The sequence below is a fragment of the Atractosteus spatula genome, chromosome 10 (assembly GCF_055471065.1).
Source record: "Atractosteus spatula isolate fAtrSpa1 chromosome 10, fAtrSpa1.hap1, whole genome shotgun sequence".
NCBI lineage: Eukaryota > Metazoa > Chordata > Actinopteri > Semionotiformes > Lepisosteidae > Atractosteus > Atractosteus spatula.
The window spans coordinates 27,055,334-27,071,231 of NC_142715.1; the positions used below are offsets into that span (position 1 = coordinate 27,055,334).

A 15,898-nucleotide genomic window follows, 5' to 3' on the forward strand; every position below is an offset into this window, starting at 1 on the left:
TTTCCCCAACCTTTTCCCAGGAGGTCTCTCATCCAGGTACTGACCAGGCTCACAACTGCTTAGCTTCAGTGGGTTGCCAGTTGTGAGTAGCAGCATTGTTTAAGTTACAGGCGCCAAAAAGGAAAAACATGAGGTGGAAGATGAGTGTGTGGGGCAGTGTGGATTGTCTCTGTCCTATCCAGATTAGGACTCTGTGATGGTTGTGGTCTTGGTGGAACAAGCACTTTCCTGTACTAGATATCTTACTCACAAAACCAGATGTATCTTTCTGTTTCTTTCTGGTAATGTTGCTCCAGTAATGGAACATTTATACTAGATATATGATGTAGGATGTCGGAGTTGATATGTTAGCAGTCAAGAAGAACCTGTTATGGTAATAGCTCTATACAGACTGGTAATTGGCTGCCAGACCTGGGACATGATAATATACAGGAATTCAGGCAGAGAGTCTTTGTCTATTTTAACAGAGCAGTGGTTTGCTATTGTGAAGACTGAGTCTGTCCAGAGACTATTATATCCATTGACACAGTAAAGCTCTTCGGTATCAGATGAATGTTCGACTAACAACGCTATAAAAACAATGCAGTGTCGACCATGAAAATGTCTGAACAGCCGAAATGTTGTTTCTCTTTCTCTCCCGTTCATTTGCGGGATCAACATGCTGTAAACGAGTCGGTGCTCCGGGATTTCTGTACGCTTGTTCAATGTGTTTCCCCCGGTTGCCATGACGACAGGAGTCCAGCAGCCGCGGAGCCAGTGAATCGTGTTTGCAGTGACACCGCGTTCTCGCGTTTGATAAAGTTATTTTAGACACTTCCCACCCTTTTCTGAATACAAATACGCAAACAAATACACAATTAAAATTAGGAAAAGCCACTGACAGGACAAACCGTGATAAGTAAAACATGCTGATCACAGAACACGTAACGTAACGTAAAAGGCTAAAACCGACGCGAGACCGTGTTTACCCTACTCGGGTAAATTACATTCACTCACTGAAACACAGTGAGTTCGGGGTTCCCAGTCCTGGTCCCTGGGTCACCTGGCTCTAGGTGAGCTCTGTCCCAGACTGATGGTTCAAGCTGTCTGTTTCACAGGCGACAGGTGCGTCTGTGTGAAACTGCGCCCAGGTGTGTCGCCTGCCGTCACTCAGAGCTGTCTGTCCCGCCCGCACAGGTCTGAAATAACCCAGCCAAGGAGTATCAGTGCTTTATCAACAAACTGTAATAACTTTTATTTTATACAGTATCTTTCCTGGGGCCTCTCATGACATCAGTTTGTATAGAATTTCCCCTATGTCGTTTTTTTTAACAGTAAAAACAGTATCTGCGACACACACAAGCAAATACACGGGCTTTCTGAGCACCGCCCGCGTGTAAAACGAGTCTGACAGGTTACCGAAACCGAAAGTACTTGAGTGTTATGAAACACTGGCGTCCTCGCCTGCACAATCACCTTCGCTTTGGTGTTTTAAGGGCTCTTTTTCTTTTTCTTTTTTAAGAGCTCGAATCAAACAGAGCAGGGGTATGATGATGCTGTTCGCGGTTCTGGTGGGTTTGGGTCTTCCAGGCTGGGTCGCTGGAGATGAGTCCTGCTGGTGCTTTTCCAGATGCACGAGTAGTAAACTCGTGATAAGGGCTCGCTGTTTTTTTTATGTTTATGTACGGCTAAAGCTATACTTTAATCAATATTTTATTGTCGTCACTTTGTTTGCATCTGTCCATTTCGTTTACAGCCTTGGGGGTCATTGATTATGATAATTATGATACGCTTTCCGTGAACAACAACAAAAACATAATTTCCTCTTCACGTCTAAGTTCCATAGATTTAACGTACAAACAGGCCTGTTGTCATGACTGAGTGATTTCTAGCAATTTGTGTCTCGCCAGACTCACCTAGCTGGGTAATTTCATAAAGGTCCAAGGAAAGTGTGCTCATATTTGGAGCAAAAGTGTCTACAGCGCTGAAAATTGACGGACCTGAAAAGCTGGGAGAGGCAGTGACAAAAAGGCTGTATTTATACACATGAACTGATTTATGTTAAATCAGCTGATTTGGAATGAAATAAAAATGCAAACAAACCATCTCTCCAGGACCACTGTTAATATATTATAATGTTGAGTGTGTCTGTATTAAACTCTCTTAATGCAGTGTAATGTCCAGTCAGTGTGTCTGTATTAACCCCTCTCTCTCAGTGCAGTGTTCATGTACTGGAGTGTCCAGTCAGTGTGTCTGTATGAACCCCTCTCTCTCGGTGCAGTGTTAATGTACTGGAGTGTCCAGTCAGTGTGTCTGTATTAACCCGTCTCTCTCGGTGCAGTGTTAATGTACTGGAGTGTACATACTGTGCAGTAAGTATTAACATACCATTTCTTTTTTTTTCCAGAGAGACATATTTTGGTAGACTCATATATGGTTGAATTTGGTTCGGTGCAATGGGAAATTCCATGGATTAGTCACTCTGGATGGGGAGCCCTTGATGGAGTACAGCAGTGTGACACATGAAGTGTGTCGTGTTCACGCAGGACTGGCTGAAGCAGGTCGCAGTAGATTCTGCAAACCAATGCATTCTGGAGGAGCTTTTCTTCTATGAAATGATGAAAGAGCTAAAAAACGTAACTGGTGGTGAAAGGAAAAACCTAATATTTTGTCACAAATATGTGATATTTTGTCCTCACATGTATAGAACTCTTTGTTGACACATAATGTTGATTTGCCTGTGAATTGTGTATGTTATTTCTCTGGTGGTCTCTCAGATGTTAAAGAGAGGTAACAGTGAAGCTCATTCTTGTCCGTCTCTCAGGGGTTCATGTCCTGCAGAGGTTTGTGGGCTGCTCAAAGGATGAGAAAGGGAGGGTGGAATCATTCGACTGGATCGGGTACGATGGTCGAGTTCGACAGCTTCAACACCCAGTGGGAGGGTCTCTCTCCCATCCACCAGTCTCTCAAGATGCACATGGACCGCAACATAGACTACAACACAGAGAACAGAGATTATCTGAAATACATCTGTCCCGAGCTCATGGACAGCTACCTGAAGGTCAGGGGACATGACTCAGGTGAGTGTGTGAAAGGAAATTGTGAAAAAATATGGGCCAGGACTTAGGTGTGCATAAATGTGCCAGCAGCCATATAACCCTGCAACTCACAACTAACAACCCACTGAAGCTTAGCAGGCATGAGACTGGCCAGTAGTCAGTGTCTGTGGGAGTGGTGATGGTCAGTGTGTCTGGTGTTGTTGTTCAGTATTGTGTGGGATTGGTGATGGCCAGTGTGTCTGGTGTTGTTGTTGGTCAGTAGTCAGTGGCTGTGGGAGTGGTGATGGCCGGTGTGTCTGTTGATGTTGATCAGTAGTCAGTGGCTGTGGGAGCAGTGATGGCCAGTGTGTTTGTTGTTCTTGGTCAGTAGTCAGTGGCTGTGGGAGCAGTGATGGCCAGTGTGTCTGTTGTTGTTGGTCAGTAGTCGTGGCTGTGGGAGCAGTGATGGTCAGTGTGTCTGTTGTTGGTGGTCAGTAGTCAGTGTCTGTGGGAGCAGTGATGGTCAGTGTGTCTGTTGTTGTTGGTCAGTAGTCGTGGCTGTGGGAGCAGTGATGGTCATTGTGTCTGTTGTTGTTGGTCAGTAGTCAGTGTCTGTGAGATCGGTGATGGTCAGTGTGTCTGTTGTTGTTGGTCAGTAGTTGTGGCTTTGGGAGCAGTGATGGTCAGTGTGTCTGTTGTTGTTGGTCAGTAGTCGTGGCTTTGGGAGCAGTGATGGTCAGTGTGTCTGTTGTTGTTGGTCAGTAGTCGTGGCTGAGGGAGCAGTGATGGTCAGTGTGTCTGTTGTTGTTGTTGGTCAGTAGTCAGTGGCTGTGGGAGCGGTGATGGTCAGTGTGTCTGTTGTTGTTGGTCAGAAGTCAGTGGCTGTGGGAGCAGTGATAGTTATTGTGTCTGTTGTTGTTGGTCAGTAGTCGTGGCTGTGGGAGTGGTGATGGCCAGTGTGTCTGTTGTTGTTGGTCAGTAGTCAGTGGCTGTGGGATCAGTGATGGTCAGTGTGTCTGTTGTTGGTGGTCAGTAGTCAGTGGCTGTGGGAGTGGTGATGGCCAGTGTGTCTGTTGTTGTTGGTCAGTAGTATTGGCTGTGGGAGCAGTGATGGTCAGTGTGTCTGTTGTTGTTGGTCAGTAGTCAGTGGCTGTGGGAGCAGGGATAGTTATTGTGTCTGTTGTTGTTGGTCAGTAGTCAGTGGCTGTGGGAGCAGTGATGGCCAGTGTGTCTGTTGTTGTTGGTCAGTAGTCAGTGGCTGTGGGAGCGGTGATGGCTAGTGTGTCTGTTGTTGTTGGTCAGTAGTCAGTGGCTGTGGGATCAGTGATGGTCAGTCTGTCTGTTGTTGTTGGTCAGTAGTCAGTGGCTGTGGGAGCAGTGATGGTCAGTGTGTCTGTTGTTGTTGGTTAGTAGTCGTGGCTGTGGGAGTGGTGATGGTCAGTGTGTCTGTTGTTGTTGGTCAGTAGTCAGTGGCTGTGGGAGCGGTGATGGCCAGTGTGTCTGTTGTTGTTGGTCAGTAGTCGTGGCTGTGGGAGAAGTGATGGCCAGTGTGTCTGTTGTTGTTTGTCAGTAGTCAGTGGCTGTGTGATCAGTGATGGTTAGTGTGTCTGTTGTTGTTGGTCAGTAGTCATGGCTGTGGGAGCAGTGATGGTCAGGTTGTCTGTTGTTGTTGTTGGTCAGTAGTCAGTGTCTGTGGGAGTGGTGATGGCCATTGTGTCTGTTGCTGTTGGTCAGTAGTCGTGGCTGTGGGAGCAGTGATGGTCACTGTGTCTGTTGTTGTTGGTCAGTAGTCGTGGCTGTGGGAGCAGTGATAGTCATTGTGTCTGTTGTTGTTGGTCAGTAGTCGATGGCTGTGGTAGTGGTGATGGCCAGTGTGTCTGGTGTTGTTGGTCAGTAGTCGTGGCTGTGGGAGCAGTGATGGCCAGTGTGTCTGTTATTGTTGGTCAGTAGTCAGTGGCCGAGGGAGCAGTGATGGTCAGTGTGTCTGTTGTTGTTGTTGGTCAGTAGTCAGTGGCTGTGGGAGCGGTGATGGCCAGTGTGTCTGTTGTTGTTGGTCAGTAGTCAGTGGCTGTGGGAGCGGTGATGGTCAGTGTGTCTGTTGTTGTTGATCAGTAGTTAGTGGCTGTGGGAGCAGTGATAGTCATTGCGTCTGTTGTTGTTGGTCAGTAGTCAGTGGCTGTGGGAGCAGTGATGGTCAGTGTGTCTGTTGTTGGTGGTCAGTAGTCGTGGCTGTGGGAGCAGTGATGGTCATTGTGTCTGTTGTTGTTGGTCAGTAGTCAGTGGCTGTGGGAGCGGTGATGGTCAGTGTGTCTGTTGTTGTTGGTCAGTAGTCAGTGTCTGTGGGAGTGGTGATGGTCAGTGTGTCTGGTGTTGTTGTTCAGTATTGTGTGGGATTGGTGATGGCCAGTGTATCTGGTGTTGTTGTTGGTCAGTAGTCAGTGGCTGTGGGAGTGGTGATGGCCGTTGTGTCTGTTGTTGTTGTTTGTCAGTAGTCAGTGGCTGTGGGATCAGTGATGGCCAGTGTGTCTGTTGTTGTTGTTGGTCAGTAGTCAGTGTCTGTGGGAGTGGTGATGGTCAGTGTGTCTGGTGTTGTTGTTGGTCAGGAGTCATTGGGTGTGGGATCAGTGATGGCCGGTGTGTCTGTTGTCTGTTGTTATATATTGTCAGCGAGAATATTATGATAAAAGTGGTTGGTTTTTATAATTTTTATATATACAGATACAGGCATTGAAAATACACAGTACAACTCCGTACTGTGGAAATTTTCTACAGTTCACCGAGTTGTACCGCAGTAAGTGATTGGCTGGTCAAAATGACCGACAGGCGGCACTCGTGATGTATTGGTTGTTAGTGAAATGATTGCTTCATTTGATCTCTTTACTGTGCATGTTTAAATCTGCTTAATATTGAATATTAATATGGAGTTTTACAACTAAAGGGAAATTTTAGTAGCTGAGCACAAAAGAAGAGGAGCATAACGTATCTGAAGGTCCTAAACGATATTAATTTAGGAACATAAGCACACTATGTAAAATGTATATGGCTGGTATTGGTAGTTTAAATAAAAAATACACACCAGTATTCCACTGTCTTCATAAACATTTTAAGTATCAAAGTCTTTCATTCAGTTACGTACTGTGGTTATTTTGGAAATGTTTTTACATACTTCTGATTGTATTAAGTTTATATACTGTACTTCATAAAAAGTATTTTTTAACCTTTTCTATGAATAATTGCACTTACTTTTTATAATTTGAGTAATAGGGAATATACTGTAACATGGAATAGCGTATCTAAATAAATTAATAATGATATACAGTAATTATATTCATATAGCTTAAATTATTAAAGTAGTAGACTTTCTTTGTAAACATCTGCATCAGTTTGACTACAATAGTAAATATTATTGACACTATATTGAATTTGTTGGTATTTCTAAATATCACAACACATTCAAAGTTAACTGAGTTAAGTAATTAACCTTTTCTATGAAAACTTGGGCTCGTTATCGCAGTAAAAAACCTCATACTTTTTAGAATCCTCAAAATAGGAAATATAAGATGGAATCGCTTATGTTAAGAAATTAATAATGATATTAATTAACTGTAATACACTTTCTTTGTAAACTTGGTTTATTTTTTATTTGACTCAATCGCGCATGATTACTTTTGAAACATTTTTAACCTGTTCTCACCATTGACACATTTAGCCAATTTCTGCCTGGAATTTCCTCCTCTTAAACATTTGTTATATCTCTGTAGCAGAACATAGCAAGAGCCTGGTTCAGGTCTTAAATTGAAGCTAACCCCCTTGGCTTTGAGTGTGAACAGTCAAATTTCTTATATTTCTTAATGTGTCCACTCAGCAGACAAACATATGAAAAAAAACCCAAAAAACAGCAGGCGAAAATGTTTTTTTGGTCTTCAGAAGTCAGATTTTTCAACTATATGCATGTCAAGGGCCTGGGAATGATTTGAAAACCTTGTTCTAGGTGACTACTAGCTTGGATAAAAATCTGAGACAAATTGATTAATTAGAATAAATTCTACATCATGTTTTGTGAAGACTGGACCTGGAATGAATTTTCACGCCTATAATAAAAAATCATAAAAATATTGAAAATAATAAGAATAAAAACCATTGCAATTGCTATAAAAACCTTTAGACACTTCTAGAGAGCCTTTATCTGCTGTAGTGCAATGAAAAAAAAACCTCAGAGTTGCCTTCTGGTGTGAAAAAAAAGGAGCACTGATAAGAAACTGATAAAAAACTGATTGATTACCCCTTCTGAGTCAATGATTGACAGCTAAAAGGCAGGCGGAATGCAGCTCGAGACTTTTAGAGGAAGTCTTACCCCCTAAGGGCTCTGAATGGCTGAAAATGCAATGAATGACAGCGCTTTTTACCAATCAGATCGCCTTATTTCTCGCAGCGTTCTTCAAACATTTACTACAAAGTCAATAACGTTCAATAGTCTCCAGGTCTGGAGATAAGCTAGTCTGGTCTATTCTATTTTGGATATATATCATGCTTCAGAATAAGGTAAAAACATGGGATATATACAGTGGTGTGAAAAAGTGTTTGCCCCCTTCCTGATTTCTTATTTTTTTGCATGTTTGTCACACTGAAATGTTTCAGATCATCAAACAAATTGAAATATTAGACAAAGATAACACAAGTAAACACAAAATGCAGTGTTTAAATGAAGGTTTTTATTATTAAGGGAAAAAAAATCCAAACCTACATGGCCCTGTGTGAAAAAGTGATTGCCCCCTAAACCTAATAACTGGTTGGGCCACCCTTAGCAGCAACAACTGCAATCAAGCGTTTGCGATGACTGGCAATGAGTCTTTTACAGCACTGTGGAGGAATTTTGGCCCACTCATCTTTGCAGAATTGTTGTAATTCAGCCACATTGGAGGGTTTTCGAGCCTTAACCGCTTTTTTAAGGTCATGCCACAACATCTCAATCGGATTCAGGTCAGGACTTTGACTAGGCCACTCCAAAGTCTTCATTTTGTTTTTCTTAAGCCATTCAGAGGTGGACTTGCTGGTATGTTTTGGATCATTGTCCTGCTGCAGAACCCAAGTGCGCTTCAGCTTGAGGTCACGAACAGATGGCCGGACATTCTCCTTCAGGATTTTTTGGTAGACAGCAGAATTCATGGTTCCATTTACCACAGCAAGTTTTCCAGGTCCTGAAGCAGCAAAACAGCCCCACACCATCACACTACCACCACCATATTTTACTGTTGGTATGATGTTCCTTTTCTGAAATGCTGTGTTACTTTTACGCCAGATGTAATGGGACACACACCTTCCAAAAAGTTCAACTTTTGTCTCGTCAGTCCACAGAGTATTTTCTCAAAATCTTGGGGATCATTAAGATGTTTTCTGGCAAAACTGAAACGAGCCTTTGTGTTCTTTTTGCTCAGCAGTGGTTTTCGTCTTGGAACTCTGCCATGCAGGCCATTTTTGCCCAGTCTCTTTCTTATGGTGGAGTCATGAACACTGACCTTAACTGAGGCAAGTGAAGCCTGCAGTTCTTTGGATGTTGTTGTGGGGTTTTTTGTGACCTCTTGGATGAGTCGTGGCTGCGCTCTTGGGGTAATTTTGGTTGGCCGGCCACTCCTGGGAAGGTTTACCACTGTTCCATGTTTTCGCCATTTGTGGATAATGGCTCTCACTGTGGTTCGCTGGAGTCCCAAAGCTTTAGAAATGACTTTATAACCTTTTCCAGACTGATAAATCTCAATTACTCTGTTTCTCATTTGTTCCTGAATTTGTTTGGATCGCAGCATGATGTCTAGCTTTTGAGGATCTTTTGGTCTACTTCACTTTGTCAGGCAGGTCCTATTTAAGTGATTTCTTGATTGAGAACAGGTGTGGCAGTAATCAGGCCTGGGTGTGGCTAGAGAAATTGAACTCAACTTTCCAAAGATGTGATAAACCACAGTTGATTTATGTTTTAACAGGGGGGGCAATCACTTTTTCACACAGGGCCATATAGGCTTGGATTTTTTTTCCCTTAATAAGAAAAACCTTCATTTAAAAACTGCATTTTGTGTTTACTTGTATTATCTTTGTCTAATATTTCAATTTGTTTGATGATCTGAAACATTTCAGTGTGACAAACATGCAAAAAAATAAGAAATCAGGAAGGAGGCAAACACTTTTTCACACCACTGTATATATATTTTGCTGGTTTTTGCTTTTGCGGTTTTGTTGGTAAAAATGTATGATATTGACATGCTGTGCTTACCGGGTTGCCGTGTGTTTTTATTGGGATTCTGCTAGTTCATTAATTTATTGGTTTATTGCATAATAGTGTCATGTCTGTGGAAACAAACTTTATGGTTTTGTTGTGATGATATTGGAGAATACGTGCATGTGAGAAAATTTGTGGAGCGGTTTGAAAAAACCGTTGTTTATCTTGCGTTTATCTTAAAAAAAGTGTAATCTGGGGAGACAGGTGTGGTCACCGGTGACCATGATCCAGGCTAACGGGTTCGTCTCAGCTGTGTTTTTGAGCAGCCCTTGACAATCCAGGTTCAATACCTGCTTACGGCACAAGTTTTTCTTCTAACATACTTTAAAAAAATAAAATAGTAAGTATTACGTACACTATATTAACATGTTTTATATATATATTTATTATAACATATTCAATGTTAAGTTATATTAATAATAAAATAAAAAACATGCATTAGCAAACGGGAATACTGTCAACTGTTCAACTTATTTTATTCAAAACACTTATTCAGTGGGGCAGTTTAACAGATGCCGCAAGCCTTAAAACAAAGTTGTATATATTGTAATTAGAATCGAGAATAACAAAGCGGTATTAAAAATACCACTGAAACTAAAATAATGTGTCTGGTCATTATTAACAGTATTAATTTAAAAATAATAATTTCAAGCTCTTGTATGTTTTTCAGTATTCTTTTTCTTCGGTTTTCATAAGCTTCACTTATTAAAATATCTAGTTTTGAGACACAATGTTTCAGATGTCGATAACTTTGTGAACAAATGACACAGAGCCTGCAACCTACAGTACAGGTTTAAAGATCGCGATTTGTGAAAAATTTCACAGCATTAATTTAAACAATATCAAGTACCTTGTTGCAGTTGTAGAAACCTTAGTCTGAATAAAGCGGATCCCAGAAAGTGATAACGCGAGAAGGCATTATGCTATATTTTTTATGCATCAGTTGAAGCCTTCTGAAGTCTATCAAAAATATAAAAATGTAACATAATATTGTGTGGCACAATGGACAACCGATTCTTTTCATTTTAAAGAAAATCAAAAATAGGAAACAATAAAGTATGTGTTTAAAATAGACACTGCATTTTAAAACCCATAAAAACGGGTTTAGTTAAAAATATTCAAAATGGATGATTTTCTTCCGTGTGATCAGATTAGAATCTTTGTGTAAGCTGTACATTTCTTTGAACTTTTTACTAAAACATTTTAAACACTTTAATTTTGTAAACGCAACACGCATTTTGTACAGATACAGAACAATCACATTCTACCGTTTTCCCGTGGTGTGAAATGAATTAGCAGGAGATTGAGAAAATGTAGCACCCACTGAGCTCAGTCAGAGAAAAGGAGGGCGCCGAAAGGACACCATTCTGCAGCGCAGTGTTTATGGTACTGAGTGCGCCTGCCTTCAAAACTTAATAATGGAATGTAAATAATTTATTTTAAATTGAAATCTTTTAATTATCATTAAACATAACTTTCTCACCAGTTAGTTTTATATTTGAAACGATTGTTAAACAAAGCAGGGGCTTATTGTACTTTCTAATGACATTACACATGGAAAGATTATACATTTTAATCATTTTTAATTAAAAAAAATAAATTTTAGAAACATTTCATCTACACAAATATCACAGACTATTTTATTTCTGATTGTTATGTCACAAAAACGATTACAATCTAATCTTTCCACGTGTGACGCCATTTGGAAGTACAATAGGCTCTTACTTTGTTTAACGATGGTATGAAAAATAAATCTAAAGGATGAGAAAGCTATGCTTAAAGTTAATTAACAAACTTAAAAGACAAAGATAACGATTTATGTTGCATTTGTCAGATTGTGAATCAATAAAGACATTTAATTAAACACGCATTTGTGAGTTGTTTAATTTTAAAAACTAAGTGTTAAATGCAGACGAGATTGGTGCCATTTGCACTGAGAAAGCTCAGGCTGTGCTGCTTTCCCCCGTCTCTGACTGGGAAAAAAAGACCAGCTGATCTGTCCTACATATCAGGAAGAGAAGAGAATGTGATTTTTTTCTGTATGAAACGTGTGTTACGTTTATGAAATTAAAGTATTTTAAACTTTAATTAAAAAGTAAAAATCTTACAGCAAATACAAAGATTCTAAGCTGATCACGAGGATGAAAAATCACCTGTTTTTTGCGTATAAAAAGTGTTTTTTAAATAAACCATTTTTAACAGCTTTTAAAGTCATACAATTTTAGGCATGGACATGTCATTGTATCTAATTTTTTATTAATTTTTTTAAAAATTTTAAAAATCGTTTGCCCATCTGGTTGATAGGCTGTTCTCCGATTACTGGCAATTGTAATTGACTTTGCGTAAAATATTTCTGCATAATAAAAATATTTATGATGAAGGTGGAAGGTTGTGTACTTTTGTCCACATGAGAAATCTTGTTTTTATAAATTATACCTACTTTTTAATGTTTAATGATTGACATTTTGTAATACACAGTTTCAAATGATTAAAAATCTAAAGAGTATGCGACTTAAATTCTTAATTGTAAAAAGACCGTCCCTCAGCAGTGACCAGGATTCGAAACCAGGTGTTTTCTGGTGACAGCTCAAATGCTGTACATGAGAGGTTAAGCTTTATTGGCTCCACCTGGTGATTTTATAAGGTGCTTCCAGATACTATTATCATATTTCAATTCAAATGTGGTATGATTCGCCATGCCCACCGCGTTTTACCGCCACGTACTCCGCACATTTTGAATGGCTGGATCTGTAGGTGCCATTGCTCCAGGTGAGGCGTGAACACACAACATCGCCATGACTCTGCTGTGCACGCTGACTGACTGATTGTTCAGTCGCAAGTCAGTCCAAAGACTTTGAACAAACAAATGGTGAAACAGGGTTTGGACTGTGGATCCATCTCCACATGGGGGAAGGGGACAGTGAAACAGTAAGGAAAATACAAGAGAGGAAACTGAAAGAATTGTAATCACTGCAAAATAGGAAGAGGTGGTTGGACATGTTAAACAGTTTGGCGGTTAATTTGTGACATTTTTGGTGACAATCAGCACACAGATTTCTGTTCATGTTCCTTAAGATGTGCAGTATATATTTTCATTGTAGATTGGTTACTTCAAAAGTCCAGTAAAGTGACAGTGGAGAGCTATCCGATACACATCTTAAAGAATACTCCCTGTAAGTCGATTAAACGTTTCATTTTCAAGTCAAATCCTTTACATGAAATAGACACCAACAATAGAAGGGGATGAGAAATGTCTTTTATCAAAATAAACCTGCTATTCACAGACCTTGGCCACAACATCTCCCAGGTACTTCTGCAGGATAAGGTCAAGCTCGGCTGCAGCCTGGCGGAAGCACTTGTACACCTCAGATAAGTCACACCTGACCATTGTATTTTCGAAGTAGGATTTCAGCGCCTCTTTCACCTCCTCATAGCTGTCCTGCTTCATGATTCCTGTGCCCTGGGAGAACAAGAAAGGTGAATATTCATCATCATCCCTCAACGATTCTCCAAATTGCCTGACTGCAGACACCACCATGAGGAGGAGCTGGAGTGACATAACATCATCAGTAGGCAGTGAGTCAAGAGAGGGGGAGTCATCCCACTGTTATCCTTATCCACGATCAAGAGTCTCACCCCCTGCTTTACGCTGTCCCTAGTGGTGATTTGTAGACAGTGTGTCTTCCACCTCACCCACCTCCTGAGGCAATAATCTTGAATAAACAGAGGGCTGGAGGCCCAGCCCGGCTCCTGTCTCTCTCCCCTTGGGGACGGGAGATTTTCTCAGAACCATGTTGAGGTGAAATGGGAGTGGGATGACCCAGGTGTCTTGGAGAGGTGAGTCGCCCCAGCCCCTGCGTACCTCAGTGTGATTCAAGCAAGGGGGAGGGGTTTAAGGGACTTACCAATCCCGCGTATGCACCCTCTGATTCAAAGTCAGGCAGGACTTCATTGTACAGCGCCAGGCAGTCCTGCTGGATAGATGATATCATGTTCTGTGCCCAGGTCCGCACCCGGCTCTCCTCCTCCTGGAGCAGCCCCTCCAGCTTGACCTGCAGGCCCTCCCTGAGCCGCCACAGGGCCGCCGGGGTCATGCCCGGGTGAGCGGGTGTACCAGGGGGTGGGTAAGGGGGTGTGTGAGGGGGCGAGCAATGGCGTATGTGGGCTGCCAAGGAGGAGGTCCATGCCCTGTCCTTCTGCAGATCCCTCTCCGGGCCCTTAGGGTAGTTCCACAGCTGGGTCTCGGTCTCCTGCCTGGTGATTGGCTGGCTGGCCTGGGGGGACAGGGGCACAGAGAGGGCATGAGGAGGACAGAGAGAAAACTGAGAGGGTCTTCTCCAGGAGGACCAAGCCCTGCCCCTGGTCTCCCAGCAATCACAGTCACCATCATTGCAGCTGAAACCAAACTTTCGACAGACGTCACAGACATATCAGGCTCACGGACTTGCAGCTCTCGGCTGCCTGGGGTGAGACGCAGGGGGAGTCTGCTCCCTCTTCCTCTGACAGTCCTATCAGATGACAGCGGCAGACCTGATCAAACCCCACCTTCCCTTTCACACACAGCCACACACAGGCATGACTGTGTCACCATCATCAACACTTCCACCATTATAATCTCCACTATCTTCGTCACCATCATCTTCATCACATTTCTAATAAATGATCTCCACCATCTTCATCACCATATCCTTCTTCATAATGACAATCATCATGTCCACCATCATCATCACCAACACCTTTCCATCAACATCATCATAATAACCACCTTCATTATCTACACTACCATCTGCATCACCATCATCATCCTGAGCAGAACACATTGGTTGTCTTACACTGGACGAATCTTTGCTCAGAGCCTCAGTATCGGTTGCCCCTCTCCGGCCTTTCAGGGTCACGTCCACCTCTGTCAAGACCTGTCAGCAAGTTGACTGCTTAAGTCTCACCAGCAGAAGCCAACCAAGTTTGTGTCTCAGTACAGGTTTATTCTTAGTCTAACAGTATTAATACAGTATTCTTTACATAGAGAAGGGTGGGGGTGTGGAACAAGCTGTCTAGCCATGTTGTTGAAGCCGATAGGGTGGCTTATCTTAAGAGAGAGCTGGATGAGACCCTACAGTCAGGACAGGAGGCACTACTGTATGTAGAGGGTGGTGGGGGTGTGGAACAAGCTATCCAACCATGTTGTTGCAGCCAATACTCACGTTCCTGTGGGATCTGCCCCAGGTCTCGGTGTGACACCCTTCTCTCTGCTCGGCCATTCCTCTCTCGACTTGAGCGAGTTTCTACAGGCGGTGCTGGGGAGGAGAAAACAGAGTTACCAGCCAGTCACACAAACACACATCATCATCATGGGCCAAGATGACCCTACATGACAGTGGCCTGTCGTCCTCAATCCAGAAGCAGTGTCCAGCCCTCAGCTATCCAACTTCATGATCCCCAACATCCCTGTCAAGACCTGTTGAGGGGCCAGTTCTGCTAGACCAGGGGTCTCAAGCCCAATCACAATCCCTGGAGAGCCAGGTGCATCTCCAGGTTTTCTTTCCAAACGGGGCTAGCCAATTAAACAACAAATCTAATTATTTTCATAAGAAGATGTGGAAATAATGTGTTTAATAATATATTTTGATGTCTCTCACTGTTGAAGACTCAAAATATTCAAGGCACAGTTGGATATTTAAGGTCTGGATAAAGGTACAGTATTAGAATATTTTTTGTTTAATTAAAAAATTAGATCAACTTTGTAACCAAGACCTCTGGGCAGGAAACCAGATGATTCATCAGACCCTCTAGGAATGGAGTTTGAGACATGCTCACCCTCTCTCACACACAACCTCACACACATTCACCCTCTCACTACTACTACTACTACTACTACTACTAATAATAATAATAATAATAATAATAATGCAGACTCGCTGTTCTTGGGGTCTTGGGTCTGGCTCCACAACCTGTGTTGGCTGAGTATCCTGTTACCTCCTTCCTGATATGAGGAGGTTCTGATACAGTTCTGTTACAGACACGGGCTGGACTAGACTCACAAGCACACACACCCACAGACACACACTCCCACACACTAACACACACGCAGATGCACACACTGTCAGGTAGAGTCTTTCTCCTCCTCAAGAGAAGACAACAGAGCCCTGCTACTGCGATGAGCTTTAATTTCAGGAGGAGGAAGAAGAGGAAGAATCACAATATGAAGAAGACCAGTAGTGGACTCACAGCTCTCTGGGTCTGGGGCCTGACTCTCAAACTTTTCTCCACTCTCTGGTGGGTTTGGACATCTTCTCTGTTCACCTCTGTTGACATCTGTGGACAGGATAGTTCAGTTAGACAAACAAGTTCGACCAGACTTCACTCCCATAGTCAATCAATCAATCAATCAATTTTTTTCTTATATTTTGCCTTTTAATCCAGAACATCAAAGCACTTTACGAAACATGCCTGGAAAATAGAGTATAAATGTGCAATACTGTAGTTCCTGGAGTAAGTGCTTGGATAATCCAACTACCACTGTTGTTACTTCTGCTGCTACTACTATGACCATGACTACAAATTCTAATACTAATTCTGATATTAATACTACTACTGCTGTCATTACTAGTAATAG

The 15,898-nt window shown here is 42.2% G+C and overlaps 1 protein-coding gene across 1 annotated transcript; it reads right to left on the reverse strand.

Annotated features, from left to right (window-relative positions):
* Window positions 1-12,559: 12,559 nt before the first annotated feature.
* On the reverse strand, window positions 12,560-14,543 carry LOC148826797 (uncharacterized). Its single transcript, XM_088926291.1, has 4 exons — window positions 14,487-14,543; window positions 14,118-14,198; window positions 13,191-13,559; window positions 12,560-12,745 (listed from the first exon to the last, which is right to left on the reverse strand). The coding sequence occupies exons 1-4, from the start codon at window positions 14,541-14,543 to the stop codon at window positions 12,560-12,562; spliced, it is 693 nt and encodes a 230-aa protein (XP_088782417.1).
* Window positions 14,544-15,898: the final 1,355 nt, after the last annotated feature.

Coding starts and splice junctions, on each gene's coding strand:
- LOC148826797 (XM_088926291.1), bottom strand. CDS start 14,543: ATGGCCGAGCAGAGAGAAGGGTGTCACACCGAGACCTGGGGCAGATCC. Junction 13,560..14,117: donor TGAGCAAAGATTCGTCCAGT/GTAAGACAACCA, acceptor CTGTCCCCCCAG/GCCAGCCAGCCAATCACCAG. Junction 12,746..13,190: donor AGGGTGCATACGCGGGATTG/GTAAGTCCCTTA, acceptor TTGTTCTCCCAG/GGCACAGGAATCATGAAGCA.